The sequence below is a fragment of the Mesoplodon mirus genome, assembly GCF_964341445.2.
Source record: "Mesoplodon mirus genome assembly, chromosome: 15".
Classification (NCBI taxonomy): domain Eukaryota; kingdom Metazoa; phylum Chordata; class Mammalia; order Artiodactyla; family Ziphiidae; genus Mesoplodon; species Mesoplodon mirus.
In genome coordinates this window covers 10,999,458-11,015,026 of record NC_138991.1, presented here as the reverse complement: position 1 = coordinate 11,015,026, position 15,569 = coordinate 10,999,458, and the positions used below count along the sequence as shown (strand labels likewise).

The window sequence follows — 15,569 nt, the reverse complement described above, 5'->3', positions numbered from 1 at the left end:
TGACCTTATCTGGAAATAGTCTTTGCAGATGTAATTAGTTATGATGAGGTCGTACTAGATTAGGGTGGCCCTAAACCCAATGACTGGTGTCCTTATAAGAGGAGAGGACACACGGAAGAGGGCCAGGTGAGGGGAGTGAACACCTGCTCATTCATTTGTTCTCTCGTTCAGGGCAGGTCCAACAGCACACTGGGAGCGGACCCGGGGCTGCCAGCATCCACGGTGCAGGGAGCCTCCTGACCCTTCAGATACTCTGGAAGAATTCCTAAGGTCATCCCTGGATTTGCCCTCCCTAGATTTTCTACAGTCGCCCTGCAGTTGGGTACAGAGGAGGGGGAGAAACCCAGGCAAAACCACACTTCTGATCCAATCCAGCAGCAAACATCCCTCACCCTGGGTCAGGAGTGTTTGTCCATCGGGAAACAAGAACAGTTCATCTGAGTTTCTTCACCCTTTGTCCCAAGAGGCAAGAATGTCAGAAATGTGCAGGAGCTCTGGCCACAGAGGGACACTGTATCTCGCCCCCGCGGTCCATTTCCTGCACGGGGCTGAGGGTCAGGGTGAGGACCACTGCCCTGAGGGTCAGGAGAAGTGGATCGGCCCCTGCTGTGCCGTGGGCTGGCTGTGGGGTGCAGGGTGAGGCTCTCCCATCTCTGGGCCCCAGTTTTCTTATCTGTAAAATGGGGGTGTTGATGCCTGATCCAGCATTGCATGGAGTTAAGTACCAGCAGATGGCATAACCGCAGATCAGGTCATATCGGGTGGTTTTCCTCTATTCTCTAAGGGAGTCAACAACATGAGAAATGGGGTCTTCCGTCAGTGCCTCCCTCAGACCCTACTTTATAACCAGCGGACTTGGCCCTGTCGGTCAGTGCCTTTGATTCACTAAGTACCCACTGCATGCATGGCACTGTGCTGGTTTCTGGTAGGATATTTACGACTGTTAACACCAAAGATTAACAATATCAGCAGTAGCCAGCATTTATTGAGCATTTGCTAGATCCAAAGCATTATGTGCTTTGCCTCATTTAATTCCGAAAACAAACCTACTAGATAGGAATCGTCAGAACCCCCATTTCTGAAAGAAGACTTAGTCCAGAGGGAGGACGACTTGCCCAAGCCCACACAGTTAGGTTGGACTCCGTTTATCCTCTATTTCAGACCAGGTGCTGCGGCCTGCAAGTACCCACGGCCCAGTGGGCGAGGTGAGCCTGGACCCTCCCATAGATGCGACATTCCTAACCTGAGCTTGTGTTTCTCGCGCCCGACACAGGGTCAAACATTCCACCAATGCTGCATCGCTGAGATCTCCCAAGACCTTCCTGAGGAGTTGTTACCATTATTGTTATTATCCGGTTCATACAGATGAGGACACGGAGGCCCTGGGGGTTACATGGGTGGAGAGCTAAGACGTCAGGACCAACATCCGGCCTTCCTGACTCCTCCTGTCCCTGCAAAAGGGAGCCGGACACCATGGTACTAAATCCATGCAGAGACAGCCAAGAGTATTGGAACAGAGATCCCAGGGGTCTTCCTGGAGGAAGAGGATCGCAAAAGATGGGCTGAACCTGCATGGCACAGATTTCCTCTGTCCAGGCCAGCTCAGGCATTTGCCAGAAACTTGGGGACCAGATGGCCTCACTCCTCTGAGGGACTCAGAAGGAATCTGTCCCACCTGGCTCGGGAGGGCCTGCCCCTGCCCTGCCCCACAGGCCGGTCTGCATGCCAGGCTGGGGCTGGCCCATGGCCCACTCATCTCTCCTCATTCTGCAGGCCTCGGGGAGGAAAGTCCAGAGCGAAGGTTATCGTGGGGTTCACATACCCCGGGGAGGGGTGGATACACAAAGCTACAGGTCATTCAATGCAGCATGACTTGCAATCACAAAAGATTGGAACCGATGTCACATCTATTAACAGGGGACTGGGTTAAGATACTCTGGTACAATCACATAGGACTCAAGCGTCAGAGGAGATCCTGAGTCCATAATAAAAACTGACGTTTAGGAAGGACTTTACATGTGGTCAGGGTCTCTTCCAAGTGTATCCACTCATTTGGTCCTTACAGCAATCTCAGAAGGGACCATGACCATCACTTTAAAATGAGGAAAGTGAGCACAAAAAGCTCAAGTCCCTCGTCCACGGCTCGTGGCTATGAACAGCGGAGCTGAGATTTGGTGCGGGCAACAGAGGCTGGCTGGGGACCAGCCTGCCACATGGTCTCCCAGCTTCTCTGTCTTGACAAGAGCCCTGGCGCTCTTGGAACCCAGGAAGGAAGAGAGGCATGCAGACACCCTTCAGCGCTCTCTGCCCTGTGCCAGCCTGCAGAGCAGGTGCAATTAGAAGAGGCTTGACTGAGGCGTCCTCGTCTGAAGTGGATTCTTATAACTCAGCCGCTGTGGTAGCCAACTTCCCCTCCAGCCAATTACAGCCCGCGGGGCCCACTGATGATTTTTACAGCCTTTCCTGGAGTCATGACAAGGAAAACGAAATGAGCTACAGGACCCCTTTCATCACTAACAGCCGGGTATCACGGTTGGGGGCAGAGGAAGGAAAGAAAAATCACTTTTCTCCCCCACTTTGAGCTAATCAACAGAACTCGAGCCTGGACGGCCAACATGTTGGTGTTGAGAAAAGCTGTTCTCAAGCAGAACTAATTGGCAACAGAAATGGAATCTTCCCACCCCCAAAAAAGTATAAACATGCTTTCTCCCTGGAAATTACCCTTCAGAATAGGTATTCCAGACGTGTATGTGCAATGGCCCGAGCACGGCCATCAGCTTCACATGGGTGAGGCCAGAGACGGCCTGTGCCCGTCACCACTCATCCTGGTCGGCCCTTCTGGCAATAAGATGGTCACCAAGGTCAATGGCCAGACCAGTCCAGACTGCAGTGGACGTCTCCACTCCTGTTGCCAGCACCCGTGCCCTTCTCCCAAGAACAGCAGCTGGCTTTGGGACACCTCAGGCCCTGATTCGCCGACACTGGTTTGGGTAGAATTGATTCCCCCTCAGCTCCAAGGATAAGCCTTGTCAGTTGCTCATGCCAAGGAGCGTATTCCAGGGATGTTTCAGGAATGGGCCTACAACCCGACAAGAAACAATACGGCACAAGAAAGGAACACTTCCTGAGGCTTCTGGAAAAGAGAGCTCTTGCCACTTTAGAGGTGCAGAGAGGTGAAGTAATTTGCCTAGGGTCACACAGCACAGTGGTAGGGGATCCAGGATTTGAACCCAAGTCTGTAGGACTGAAGAGTTTGCAACACTTAACTGCTAAGCCCCACCAAGAGGGGGAATAAACTCCAGAAGAAGTCAGACAAGCTGGATCCAAACGCAACTCTGTGTGATTCCAGGCAAGTTACTTAACCTCTCTGTTCATCAGTTTCCAGACCTGTAAAGTGGGGCTTATAAGAGCACCTCCACTTGCGGGACCTGGGGGTTGTATGAATTCACAGCAATACATGTAAAGTGTGTGGAAAAGTGCCTGTCTCACGGTGAGGATTTACCCTTACCCCCGTCACACTAAGTAAAAGCAGGGGAAGGGGAGAAAGGAGAGGTCAATGCTATCAGGGCAAGGTCTTTAATCCCTACCCCACATTTTCCTTCCTACAGCATAGCTGTCAGGCTCGGTTCCCCCCCGGGAGCAGCCGTACCACAAAGATGTGGCACATCAGGAACCCACAGCCTGCTCAGGCTTGGGTATTCTGACCTGGAGAGACCGAGTCGATGGCAGCTGGGCCTGTCTATGTGGTGGTGGTCGAGATCCAGGGGAAATTCCACTCACTCAAGCGGCAAAAAAGTAAGACATCTGACAAATGCCACATGGTTGAGGGTGGGTGTGAATCGGTACAGCCACGTTGGAAGATAGTTCAGTATATTATTTCATATTCCCTACGACCCAGCAATCCTACTCCTGGGTGCACATCTGAGACACACGCCAGCATGAATGTACTAGGACAACTCCAAGACTGCTCAAAGCAATTCTGTGTATAACAGCAAACAGACAAGTGGAAACAACCCAAAGACCCATAGACTTGGAAAACAAATTCTGGCATACCACAGAATAGTATACAGCAGTGAAAATGAATCAACAGCAAGCCATAGGCAGCCATGGATGAATTTTAGTGATAAAATGATTTAAGAACACATAGGTACCACAAGACAACATATCTTTTTATAAAGTTCAAAAATAAGTAAACGTAAATAATATATTATTATGGCATAAATATGTCAGTGATAATACTATTTTTTTTTTTTTTTTTTTGTGGTACACGGGCCTCTCACTGTTGTGGCCTCTCCCGTTGTGGAGCACAGGCTCCGGACGCGCAGGCTCAGCGGCCATGGCTCACGGGCCCAGCCGCTCCGAGGCATGTGGGATCTTCCCGGACCGGGGCATGAACCCGTCCCCTGCATCGGCAGGCGGACTCTCAACCCCTGCGCCACCAGGGAAGCCCAATACTATTTTTTTAAACAAGAGAAATCAGGATGATGAAAACATTCTGGAGATGGATGATGGTGATGATTGCAAAACATCGCGAGTGTACTAAATGCCACAGAATTGTATCCTGGAAAACGGTTAAAATGGTAAATTTTATATTATGGATATCTTACTATAATTTTTTAAAAACCAAGGGAAAGATAAACACAAAATTCAAATAGTAGCTACCACAGTGGGAAGGAGCATATACCTGGTTATAAATAATTGTCACAGCTGTTTGTGGGTTGGGTGGGTAAATGGGGACATTCAATTGTCTCTTTCACCTGGGTTGTGATTCATTCAAGTCACCTGAGGTCCATTTTTTAAAGACGAGGAAAGCTCTCTGGACCTGGATCTGGGGACCAGGGATCTAATGGGTGTCACTGGGCAAGTGAGAAAAGACCTTGGGCCGTTCCCGCTGCTGTCAACCAGGCATCAGCCTATCTGGCATCTGGCGGGTGGGCGCAACCAATGGTCTGGAGGCACCACTTAAGCCCACCTCCTCATGCCTCCACCTGCAGGGCCTTCCCCTCCCCTCACTCATTCTCCCCTGGGGAGTGAGCTTGGAGGGTGATGCCAGGCTCGCTCCTCAGCAGAGGGCTGCCAGCAGCACTGGGCGGTGGGAGAGGGGATTCAATTCAAGGGACAACACGGTGACAGCCACCTGGCCAAGACAGAATCCGTGTCCCATCACCTGCCTGACTCCTGGGTTTATCCGAACTCAGGTAAGAAAGAGGGGGTTGTTTACCGGGTCCTCCAAGCCCACCTGAGACAGACAAGGGTGGGTGAATACAGGGGCCACATGAAGAGCCTGGAACCTGGGCCTGGCTGGTCTGACGAGCACATGTGGGGATGCACGATTCCACAGACTCTCATTGTTTTGCAAAGGAGTGGCCGCTTGGTGAGTTAGCACGGGCTATTAAAATGCGGTATTCATAAATGAAAGGTAGCATGCAGCTAGAGGTTCCCAGGGACCCTAATTCAGTCTGACTGCTTTGTCACCCTTGGCAACGTAGCAAAGCGAATATGCCATAAGTCTTAACTGAGTACCTACTATGGGATACAGCACTGAACAAAACAGGCCAAAAAAAAAAAAAAAAAAACCTGCCCTCAGGAAACTCACATTCTAGTAGAGGATATTTTGAAAAAGAAAAATAATATATTATTTTTAGATGATGGAAAGAGGTACGGAGTGAGCCATGTGGAGATCTGGGAATGGGTGTCCCAGGCAGAGGGGAAGGCAAGTGCAAAGGTCCTGAGGCAGTACTGAGCCTGGCTCACTTGAGAACAGTGAGTTGGCGAGGGGCAGGGCAGGGCAGAACCTGGAGATGAGGTCCAGATTCTGCGGGGCCTGGTGGCTATGGTTAGGAGCAGGGAGCCAGGCCTGCGGGGAGGAGGGTGTCCTGAGCAGAGGAGGGGCAGGATCTGACTTCCTTTTAATAAGACCTGCTGGCTGCAGGTGTAGAACAGCCCATCAGAGAGGCAAGAGGAGAAGCAGAGACGTCCGTGAGGAGGCAACCACAACAGTCCAGAGAGGGATGATGGCCACGGGGACGAGGGTGGCGGCCGTGGAGGTGACGGGAAGCCAGCAGCTTCCAGAGATAGGTTGAGGGTAGAGCCAATAGAATGTCTTTTTTACTGAAAAATGGAAGCAGCTGGGCTCTACTCATGTGCTTTGCAGTCAAGAAAGTTTGAGACCTGGTTTGAAAATAGAGATGTGGTTGTCAAAACGGCTCCCTTCTCACAACCTCCTGGGGCTTCTGTTATGCAGGCATTGAAAGGAGTGGTTTAGGTCTTCATGTGCTAACAGGGAAAGACACCCGGGGTGTTTTGTCCAGTGAGAAAAGGAAGATGCAGAGTAAAACATAAGAATGACCTCAGTTTTGAACATTAAAATTACACATACGAGTGAATGAATGGTCTGGAAGAATAGACAGTGGTTACCTGGAGCAGGACCCACTGAGATTTAAAGTCAGGATTGCCCTTCCCACATGCAAAATAAAAGAATCAAAAAAACCCTGGTTTTAGCTCCTTTTAAGATTGCTGTGGGCAGGGCTCGCTTCCTGCCATCCCAGCCTCACTTCTCATAGGCGGCCAGTGTCCCCACCTGGGCCTCCTCCTTGGCTAGGCCTGTAAGAAGGCAGAACAGGGGAATGAGAAATATTTTCCTCTCGTGCTTGCGGGCCTGGGAGACTGGAAAGGGCCCACCTGGCTCCTAGGCTTTCTAAAAATAGAAAGTTGTCTGAACTTTCCAATAGGTTTGGCTTAGCTATTCCTCCTCCATGTTCCAAGACGCCATTTTGATTAGAGAATCATGTGCTGTGCGTGAAAATCAAGGATGGCAGGAGCAAGACCTGAAAAGGGATGGAATTTACAGGGAGCTGCCCCTGATGGGACCCGGAAACGCCCTGCGAATGTGGAGGGGCGGGGGGGCACGAATGGGGGGCACTGAGAATGCGGGGACCCAGGGCCTTTGTGCTGCCTGAGCTGGGGCCCTGGATGCAGCCGGTGCAAATAACACCTTCTGACCCTCCCAATCTCTGCATCTATTCCAGCGCTTAGGGCAGGAGAGAGGAGTTTGGCTGTTGGGTTTGTTTGAGGCCAGAGGAGGAAGTTGAGGGATTGTGTCCAAGGCCCAGTGCCTGGAGTTTGAATCCCTTTGGGTGAGAGCTGAGGACGGTCCATGACAAGATTTCTAAGACCCTGGGCACAAGCATATATGCTATGGGGCCAGTGGTGTGTTGGTGAAGGTTTAACAACCAGCTTTCCAGGGGAAAGTGTATGTGTGTGTATATGCACGTGCACACATGTGTACAAATATAGGCACTTACTCATGCTTGCACACATAAACACATATATACTCAGGTTTACTATAGATTGTGTTGATGTAAAGGATGTGTAGCCCACAACTTACAGATAAACATAAAATGTACAGTAGCCCCCTCTTTTGTAAATTTCATATACTCAGTTGATTCACACAGGACATTTTTGTTGATTTTTGCCCCCAACTCTTGTATCTGTTGTCACCCTATGGTTATAATTGATGAGTGACTGTAGTTCTTTCCAGAACGTTGGCTGATATCTGCCTTTACCTTAAGGACTGAGACAAAAATGATACACCAAAGAGCAGGTCGGAACTTTCCTGGTTTGTCAGCGAAGTGTGCAACTTCCCTGCTTTTTGGTGTTATTCCCACGGTAACAATTAGAGACATGACACACTTTTATGCTTTTATGTTTAACCTGCATCATCCTTTTCTCCCTCCCTTTCTTTGTCTAGATCACTTTGTCTGTTGATCTAGACAATCAACAAAACAATAAATCAATCCCTGAGCTGTACTGTTTGCCAATTCCCGTAGTGTAATTACTCCCACCATGGATGACTTCAGGCTACCAACTTAAGTCGCAAAAAATGGAATTGGGAAGAGATATGCAATAGTGCACTGTTAGGGGGTGTTCCCACCAGACAGACACACCGGACGTGAACCTCCCCAGGAGAACCAGTATCAGTAACATGTAGTTTTAAAAACTGAAAAGTGATGAGTTTTGAGTACTTACGGCCTTTGTTTTTTTTAATTAATTTATTTCATTTATTAATTTATTTTTTGGCTATGTTGGGTCTTCGTTGCCGCGCGCAGGCTTTCTCTAGTTGAGGCAAGTGGGGGCTGCTCTTCGTTGTGGTGCGGGGCTTCTCATTGCGGTGGCTTCTCTTGTTGTGGAGCACGGGCTCTAGGTGTGTGGGCTTCAATAGTTGTGGCACGCGGGCTTCAGTAGTTGTGGCTCGCGGGCTCTAGAGCGCAGGCTCAGTAGTTGTGGTGCACGGGCTTAGTTGCTCCGCGGCATGTGGGATCTTCCTGGACCAGGGCTCAAACCCGTGTCCCCTGCATTGGCAGGCGGATTCTTAACCACTGAGCCACCAGGGAAGCCCCACGACCTTTGTTTTTAATTAAATTTTATTTAATTATAAGTTTATGTAGCTTAATTTTTAATAATGGCCCTGGTTAGCAACGAGTTCACCAAATTCCTGAAAATCTGACAGTCGGCTTTTGCGAGCCAGTCCAAGCTGGCTCCAGCACACCACCCGTGCAGGGGCCACACGGCAGAGAGTGTCACAGGCTGGGGAGGAAGCCCTTCCCTCCACCTCTGCCCAGAACCCAGAGCAGCTCAGGCACTAAGCAGTTGGAGTCTGGCCCCACAAGATGGGTGCTGGCAACAGTGAAGCTTCTCCTAGTGGCCTTGGCGGCAGAGGCGAGGGACCAGTTTGCAAGCCAATGTGAAACATCCCTTTGGAGCTCCCCAGAAAGAACTGGGGGACCCTGGGGGTGCTGAGCTTCCAATGAGGCATAGGTGAGGGCTCTGTCAGTGGCAGACATCTGGGTTAAATCACTCTGTGCCAAACCTAAGCTGTGGGACTGAGCTGGGCTTTCAGCATGTCATGAGGCTTTTCTGAAGCTTGCAGGGCCCTAGGACTGTTCTCGCTGACAGCAGTCACGGGGCACTGCAGGCCAGCAATCGCTTCTTCAAGCCCATCTTAATCCCAGCCTCCTCCGGTGCCTTCCCTGATGCACTAGGGGACTCGCGGGGAGATTTTCCTCCTCTTTAAGCTTGTGTCTCACCCACGTTTAGAACATAAGTGCCTTCCAGCCAGAGTCACAGCAATTTAGAGGTGCAAAGAGATTTTAGAGATTTCCTAAAATAATCTCGTCTTAGAGATGAGAGAAGGGGAGTGACTTGCTCAAGATTACAAAAATCAAGGGCAGAACTGTGTAGGGTGACCAACTGTCCTGGTTTGCCCGGGACTGAGGGGGTCTCCTGGGACAAGTTGGTCACTCTTGAGCTAGGACCACCAATCGGGTCTCGACTCAAGCCCAAGGCAGAGGGTCTGGGCCAGTCCCAGAAAGAAAAGGAGTGAGTACAGAGCTGCTGCGGGCTGGAATTTTCCAAGGGAAGAGAAAAGAGGAGGCCACATCTGGGTGCTGGGACTTCCAGCTCTACCCAGACGGCTGGCACCCGAGGGATTTCCCACCTGCCACAGCCCTGCTGTGGATTTCCCAGCCCTTGATGTAACATGCATCCTCCTTGTGGCTGCCAGGGAGACACTAGCTGACTTTATTTGCATCTTATCTCTCGGCTGCTGTCATCACAGCTTCAGGGATGTATATGCAAATAGCCTACGATAATATTAATATGCGATTCCCCCCAAGGGAGGCATGTGGAAAGCATGTGTGTGTTTCACAATTCTGTTCCGTCCAGAGGAGCAGTGGGGGCCCAGAATGATTCGAAACAGATTTTCGAAAAGGCAAAATAAAACTGGAACAAAACCTCATAGAGGCATGTGCCACTCTCCCCACCCCCAGCTCTCCCCAGCCCTGCCTAATATTAACTCTCTTCTCTCATTCCCCGGGAGCCTCGTACAGCAAGCGGCATCAGGCCCTCTCCGTTCAAGCCAGGAGCCCCTGCCCACCCCTGGGCTGACATACCCTCTAAATAGTTGCAGGCTGATCAGCCTGCTGCTTCGTTTGTCCCACTGCTGTGCTTCCTTGTACACATAACACTCCCCTGACACTCTCTCCTCCTTCACCTCTGCTTCCTGGGATAGTCACAGACTCAGAGAACACAGAAGTCCCAGAGGTGGAGAGCTTCTGAGATCTGATTCTCATCTCTGCCACCGACCAGCTGTGTGACCTTGGGCAAGTCACTTCCTTTCTCTGTGCCTCCATTTGCTCAATGTACAACGAGAAGAAGAGTAATAATCCCTGTCCTGCCAGGGGCTCATGGGGATTCTCTGAGCTAAAGCTTCAGCAATGCCTGGCACAGAGCCTGGCATGCAGCAGACCCACAAAACACAGCAGTCATAGGGAATTCCCTGGAGTCCAGTGGTTAGGACTCTGCACTTTCACTGAAAGGGACGGGATTCATTCCCTGGTCGGGGAATTAAGACGCTGCAAGCTGCCCGGCGCTGCTAAAAACAAGGAAAGAACAGTAGTCATAGTAAGAGCCCCTTAAAGACCACCTAGTTCAACCTCTCATTGTAGGGATGGACAAAGGGAGGCCCAGAGAGGGAAAGAAGTTGCCCAAGGCCACACAGCAGGATGCTGCCATCTCATCTCAGCCTCAGCGCTTGGGGAGCTCCAGGTGGGACGTGCGGATGCCCTCCTCACACCCCGACTCCCTCTAAAGTCTGGTCCACGCCAGCTGCACACGGAGCAGTCGCTTCGCACTCACCATCGAGCAGGTCTGGACATTCAGGGTCGTGTCACGCCATCCTCCTGGAAGCAACCCGGCTTTCTCTATCGCTGAAGCGAGCGTCGGCTCCCATCGGCTGCGGGGCTCGGGAGACCAGCCTGTCCGGACTGGCCGCTCGGAAGATGGCCTCGGAGGACCCCCTGCCCGCGATCTTCCTCGTGGTGCCGTGGGGACGGCGCGCGGCCGCCAGCCGGGCTCCGATAAAGCAGCCTGGCTCTTATCCGGCCTGTGTCAGGGTGCAGGCGGCCGCGGAGCCGGGGTTCCAGGAAGCCCGCCTGGGGCCCCCCCCCGGCCGGCCCCGTTCCCCCCGGATGCTGCCTGCCGCTCTGGCCTCGGCCGATTGCCCGTCAGTGTCACTCTGAGCTCTGCCAGGGAGAATTCCATGCTGGCCCCCTGCAGGCGGAGCCCCACCCCTTCACGGCCCACCCCCACTCGCATCTTGGCAAGGGGACCGGGAAAGGCAGCTAATTTCAAGTCCGTACAGCGTTTGTGGTCGTGTCCTGAACTCTCCACGATTAATCACGGAGCATCTGATTTCTGCTTTGCCTCAGAGGCGGGTGTGGGGAGGCCTGGAAGTTTCTGTTTACTCATCCTGCACCGGGCCTCGTGCTAATCACAAACAGACGGGACCCAGCCTCCCCCGCCCTCCCCCGCCCTCTTCTTACCTTGCCACTTTCGGGGGCCCCTTCCTCTCTCTTTCTCCTTTCCCTCCTTTCTTCCCATCTGTCCCCTGCCTCAGTCCCAGATCCGGTCCTCCGTACACCCCTTCCTCTGGTCCTGGCTCCCCTCAAGCCCCCTCTGCACCTCCCACTCCTCCCGGGATGTAAATTAGCTTGGCCTTTTCCCTTTATATCTTTACAGCTAGTGGTCAGCCTCTTTTCTTTCTCTACAACCTAATTATTTCAGGGTTTGCCCCGCCGCCCAACCCCCATTACATGGGTGTGTAGCACTCCTGTGAACTTGACGGTGTGTCCCAGTCAAGGGTGGAGTCCAGATACGATGCACTGCTCCTTTGGTCACCTCGGCACATCTCGGCTTTCGGATTCTGCTCAGGGATGGACCCAGGAACAAAGGCCCCATTCATCGCGACCACGGAGAGCCCACCCCCCAGCCATGGTGCCTCCCAGCCTGTAACACCTAGGGATAAATTTCTCTCTGCTGCCCCTTGGCTCCCTGCCACCCTGCAGCCACTGCAGACAAGAAATCAGGAATAAACAGCCCCAAAGAAGAGAAACCGACACCCCTTCCCACAACCACAAACACACATACTCTGAAGGGTAATTTGGCAAGACCTTTAAAAACCAGAAATGAGCATAAGCTGCCACCCAGAACATCACTTAAAGCACGTCCACAGGGTGGCATGCACATAGAGGTTTGCTTAAAAAAAAAAAAAAAAAAAGGTTTATCACAGGCAACACTGGAAATAAATATCCATCAAAAAAAATGACTGGTTAAATAGAATATGAAAGAATCGTACTATCCCAGGTAGGGATTTAGAGGACGATCTGCATCTGTATGTAACAATGGAGATGGGTCTCCAAGACATATTATTGAGCGAAAAGAGGATCAGAATGATACATTCAATATCATCCTGATTGTGCAACCCTCCACCCTTATACACACATAAAATGAAATGCTATGGAAACACATAAAGCCAGGAAAATAGTCTGAAAGGATATAAGCCACACTGAGCCGTTACCTCTGGGAAGTGGAGGAGGCAGAGGTTTAAGGGTGGTGCTCTTACCTGTAGCAGCTTCATTCTGAAAAGTGAAAATGGATTCATCTATTACCTAGATTCCCAACCAGCTTCCTTCACCAGTGACATTGCACCCCATGCTCGGAGAAAATTCCATCCACCCGTTTGCCTCCTTGGACTAGCTCAAAGAATTCTATAATCTGTCAGCTGAGAACTGAACAGCAGTCCTGAGGAGTGAACCCAGAAGTTCTACAAGCACTCCAGTTTGATCACCTCTAGTCAGGTGTTGGGACCCAGAGCCGAAAGTGACTTTGCACTGAGTGAAATTCCTTAAGAGCCAGGGAGCTGTCAAAGTTACTCCGGAGTGGGCTTAGGTCTCCTGGAAAGGAAGCCAGCAGATCTATATTTGAAAGCAAAATATTGGAAAGTGATGGCTTGGTTTCAGGAAGCAATGTCACCTACTCTAACTTACAAAACAAGAAAACCATTTTGAAGCGTTTTAAAGGCGTGAACAAGTTCAGACCTCATGCCAAGAAAAGGGCTGCCGAGAAGCACAGTTTCAGTTCAGCCGTTTCCCTCCTGCTCACCGACCAAGTGCACGACCACATCTCACAGGCACAACAGGCAGGCGAGCCTAGTACTCCACACAAGGTGCTTCGCATGTGCTGTGATGTGATGGAATTCACCAGAATGCTCTCTGTCCCTCACTTGTCCAGTGCCTGCGGGCTTTGGGAATTCAGCTGGGGAGTTACTGCAGAGAAGACAAATGATGCTTCTCACAGCCCCGAGCCAGTGGGGGCACCAGCCCCTCCTCCTCGTCCTCCAGGGCAGAAAGGAGCCCCAGCTTTGGAGCCGGGCAGTCTCAGACTTGGTGTTGCCAGCCATTTGAGTGTATGGCAGGGTGAGACCATGCCGTTCCCAAAGCGGGCCTCACATAGGGTCGGTGCCCAAGATGACTTTGGGTGACACACAGGGCACTGAACAGCACTGCCCCTAGAGTGGGAACGGCCTTTTACTCCAGTGGCAATTCTCTTCCCATCCCATTTGGCCTGGGACAGAGTCTCAGCTTTGTGCTAATCTGTCTTTAACACCTCTACCATCTACTAATCTCTCTTGCTGACAAAGAGAAAGCAGGCCTCAGGCTTAGGTCAGCCAGCAGCCAACAGCATCCAGCTAGAATCCTGTTTGGCAAGTGATCACGGTTTTCCACTGTCTTCCACTTTCCTATTTGTAATTTTTTCAAGTTTAAAAGGCAGTCCATCAGCTAAGGGAAAATCTAACAAAACCTTAATAAGGCACAGAGTTTAGTTAATAATGATGTATCAATATTGGGTCATTAGTTATGACAAATGTACCATAGCAATGTAAGATGACAAGAGGGACAATTAGAAATTGGGTGCAGGGTATATAGAGTTCCCTGTACCGTCTTTGCCACTTTTCTGTAAGTTTCAAACTATTCCAAGATTGAAAGCTTAGTGGTGATCATTTTGTAATGTGTAGAAATATCGAATCACTATGTTATGTAATAGGAACTAACATAGTGTTGTAGGTCAATTGTTCAAAAACAAACTCATAGAAAAGGAGATCAGATTTGTGGTTACCAGAGGCGGGGGTTTGGGGTAGGGGGGAACTGGATGAAGGTGGTCAAAAGGTACAAACTTCCAGTTATAAGATAAATAAGTACCAGGGATGTAATGCAAAACACAGTTAATATAATCAACACTGCTGTACATTATACGTGAAAGTTGTTAGGAGGGTGAATCCTAAGAGTTCTCATCACAAGGAGAAAATCTTTCTTTTTTCTTTATTTTGTATCTGTATGAGACGCTGAATGCTCACTGGAGTTATTGCAGTAATTATTTCATGACGTATGTAAGTCAAATCATTATGTTGTACACCTTAAACTTATACAGTGCTGTATGTCAATTATATCTCAATAAAACTGAAAGAAAAATAAGTAAATAAAATTGAAAGTTTATTTAACTATGTTTAATGGACCAGAAAAAAAATAAGTCCATGTTTTTTTTTGTTGTTGCTGTTCTTTGTTTTTTTTAATCGAGGTAGAATTGATTTACAATATTAATATTAGTTTCAGGTATACAACATAGTGATTCAATATTTTTATAGATTATACTCCATTTAAAGTTATTACAAAACAATGGCTATATTTCCTCGTGCTGTATAATATATCCTTGTTGCTTATCTATTTTATACACAGTAGTTTGTATCTCTTAATCCCTTACCCTATCTTGCCCCTCCCCCCTCCCTCTCCCCACTGGTAACCACTAGTTTGTTTTCTGTATCTGCGAGTCTGTTTCTATTTTACTATATACATTCGTTTGTTTCAATTTTTAGATTCCACATATAACTGATAACATAAAGTATTTGCCTTTCTTTGCCTGACTTATTTCACTAAGCATAATACTCTCTAGGTCCATCCGTGTTGTTGCCAATGGCAGAATTTCATTCTTTTCATTCCATTGTGTGTGTTTATATGTATGTGTGCGTGTGTGTGTGTGTGTGTGTGTGTGTGTGTATATATATATATATATATATATATATATATATATATATACCACATCTTCTTTATCCATTCATCTGTTGATGGAAACTTAGGTTGCTTCCATATCTTGGCTATTGTAAATAATGCTACTATGAACATAGGTGTGCATGTATCTTTTTGAACTAGTGTTTTCTTTTTCTTCTGATACATACCCAGCAGTGAGACTGCTGGATCATATGGTAACTCTATTTTCAGTTTTTGAAGAACCTCCATGCTGTTCTCCATAGTGGCTGCACCAATTTACCTTCCCACCAACAGTGCACAAGGGTTCCCTTTCCTCCACATCCTCGCCAACACTTGTTGTTTGTGGTTGCATGTTGCTTTTTTTTAACTGTATGTACAGAGAGAAACAGAGACAGCAAATGTGGCAAAATATTGACAATTGGTGTGTCTGGGTGAGGGAGATATGGGGTTCTTTTTTTTTATTTTATTTGTTTTTGGGCTGCATTGGGTCTTTGTTGCTGCTCGCAGGCTTTCTGTAGTTGTGGCGAAGTGGGGCTACTCTTCCTTGCGGCGCACAGGCCCAGTAGTTGTGGCGCACAGGCTTAGTTGCTCAGAGGCACGTGGGATCTTACGGGACCAGGGATTGAACCC

The 15,569-nt window shown here is 49.4% G+C and overlaps 1 protein-coding gene across 4 annotated transcripts in view; it reads right to left on the bottom strand.

Moving 5' to 3' along the window:
- RIPOR3 (RIPOR family member 3) overlaps positions 1-11,005 on the bottom strand; it is a 73,996-nt gene extending 62,991 nt beyond the window's left edge. For all 4 annotated transcript variants that reach the window (XM_082645375.1, XM_082645376.1, XM_082645378.1 and 1 more), the window contains exon 1: positions 10,696-11,005. In XM_082645375.1, the coding sequence (XP_082501501.1) occupies positions 10,696-10,698 (3 nt within the window). In that variant the 5' untranslated portion in view covers positions 10,699-11,005. The remainder of the gene's footprint in view (positions 1-10,695) is intronic.
- Between the last annotated feature and the right edge of the window lie 4,564 nt (positions 11,006-15,569).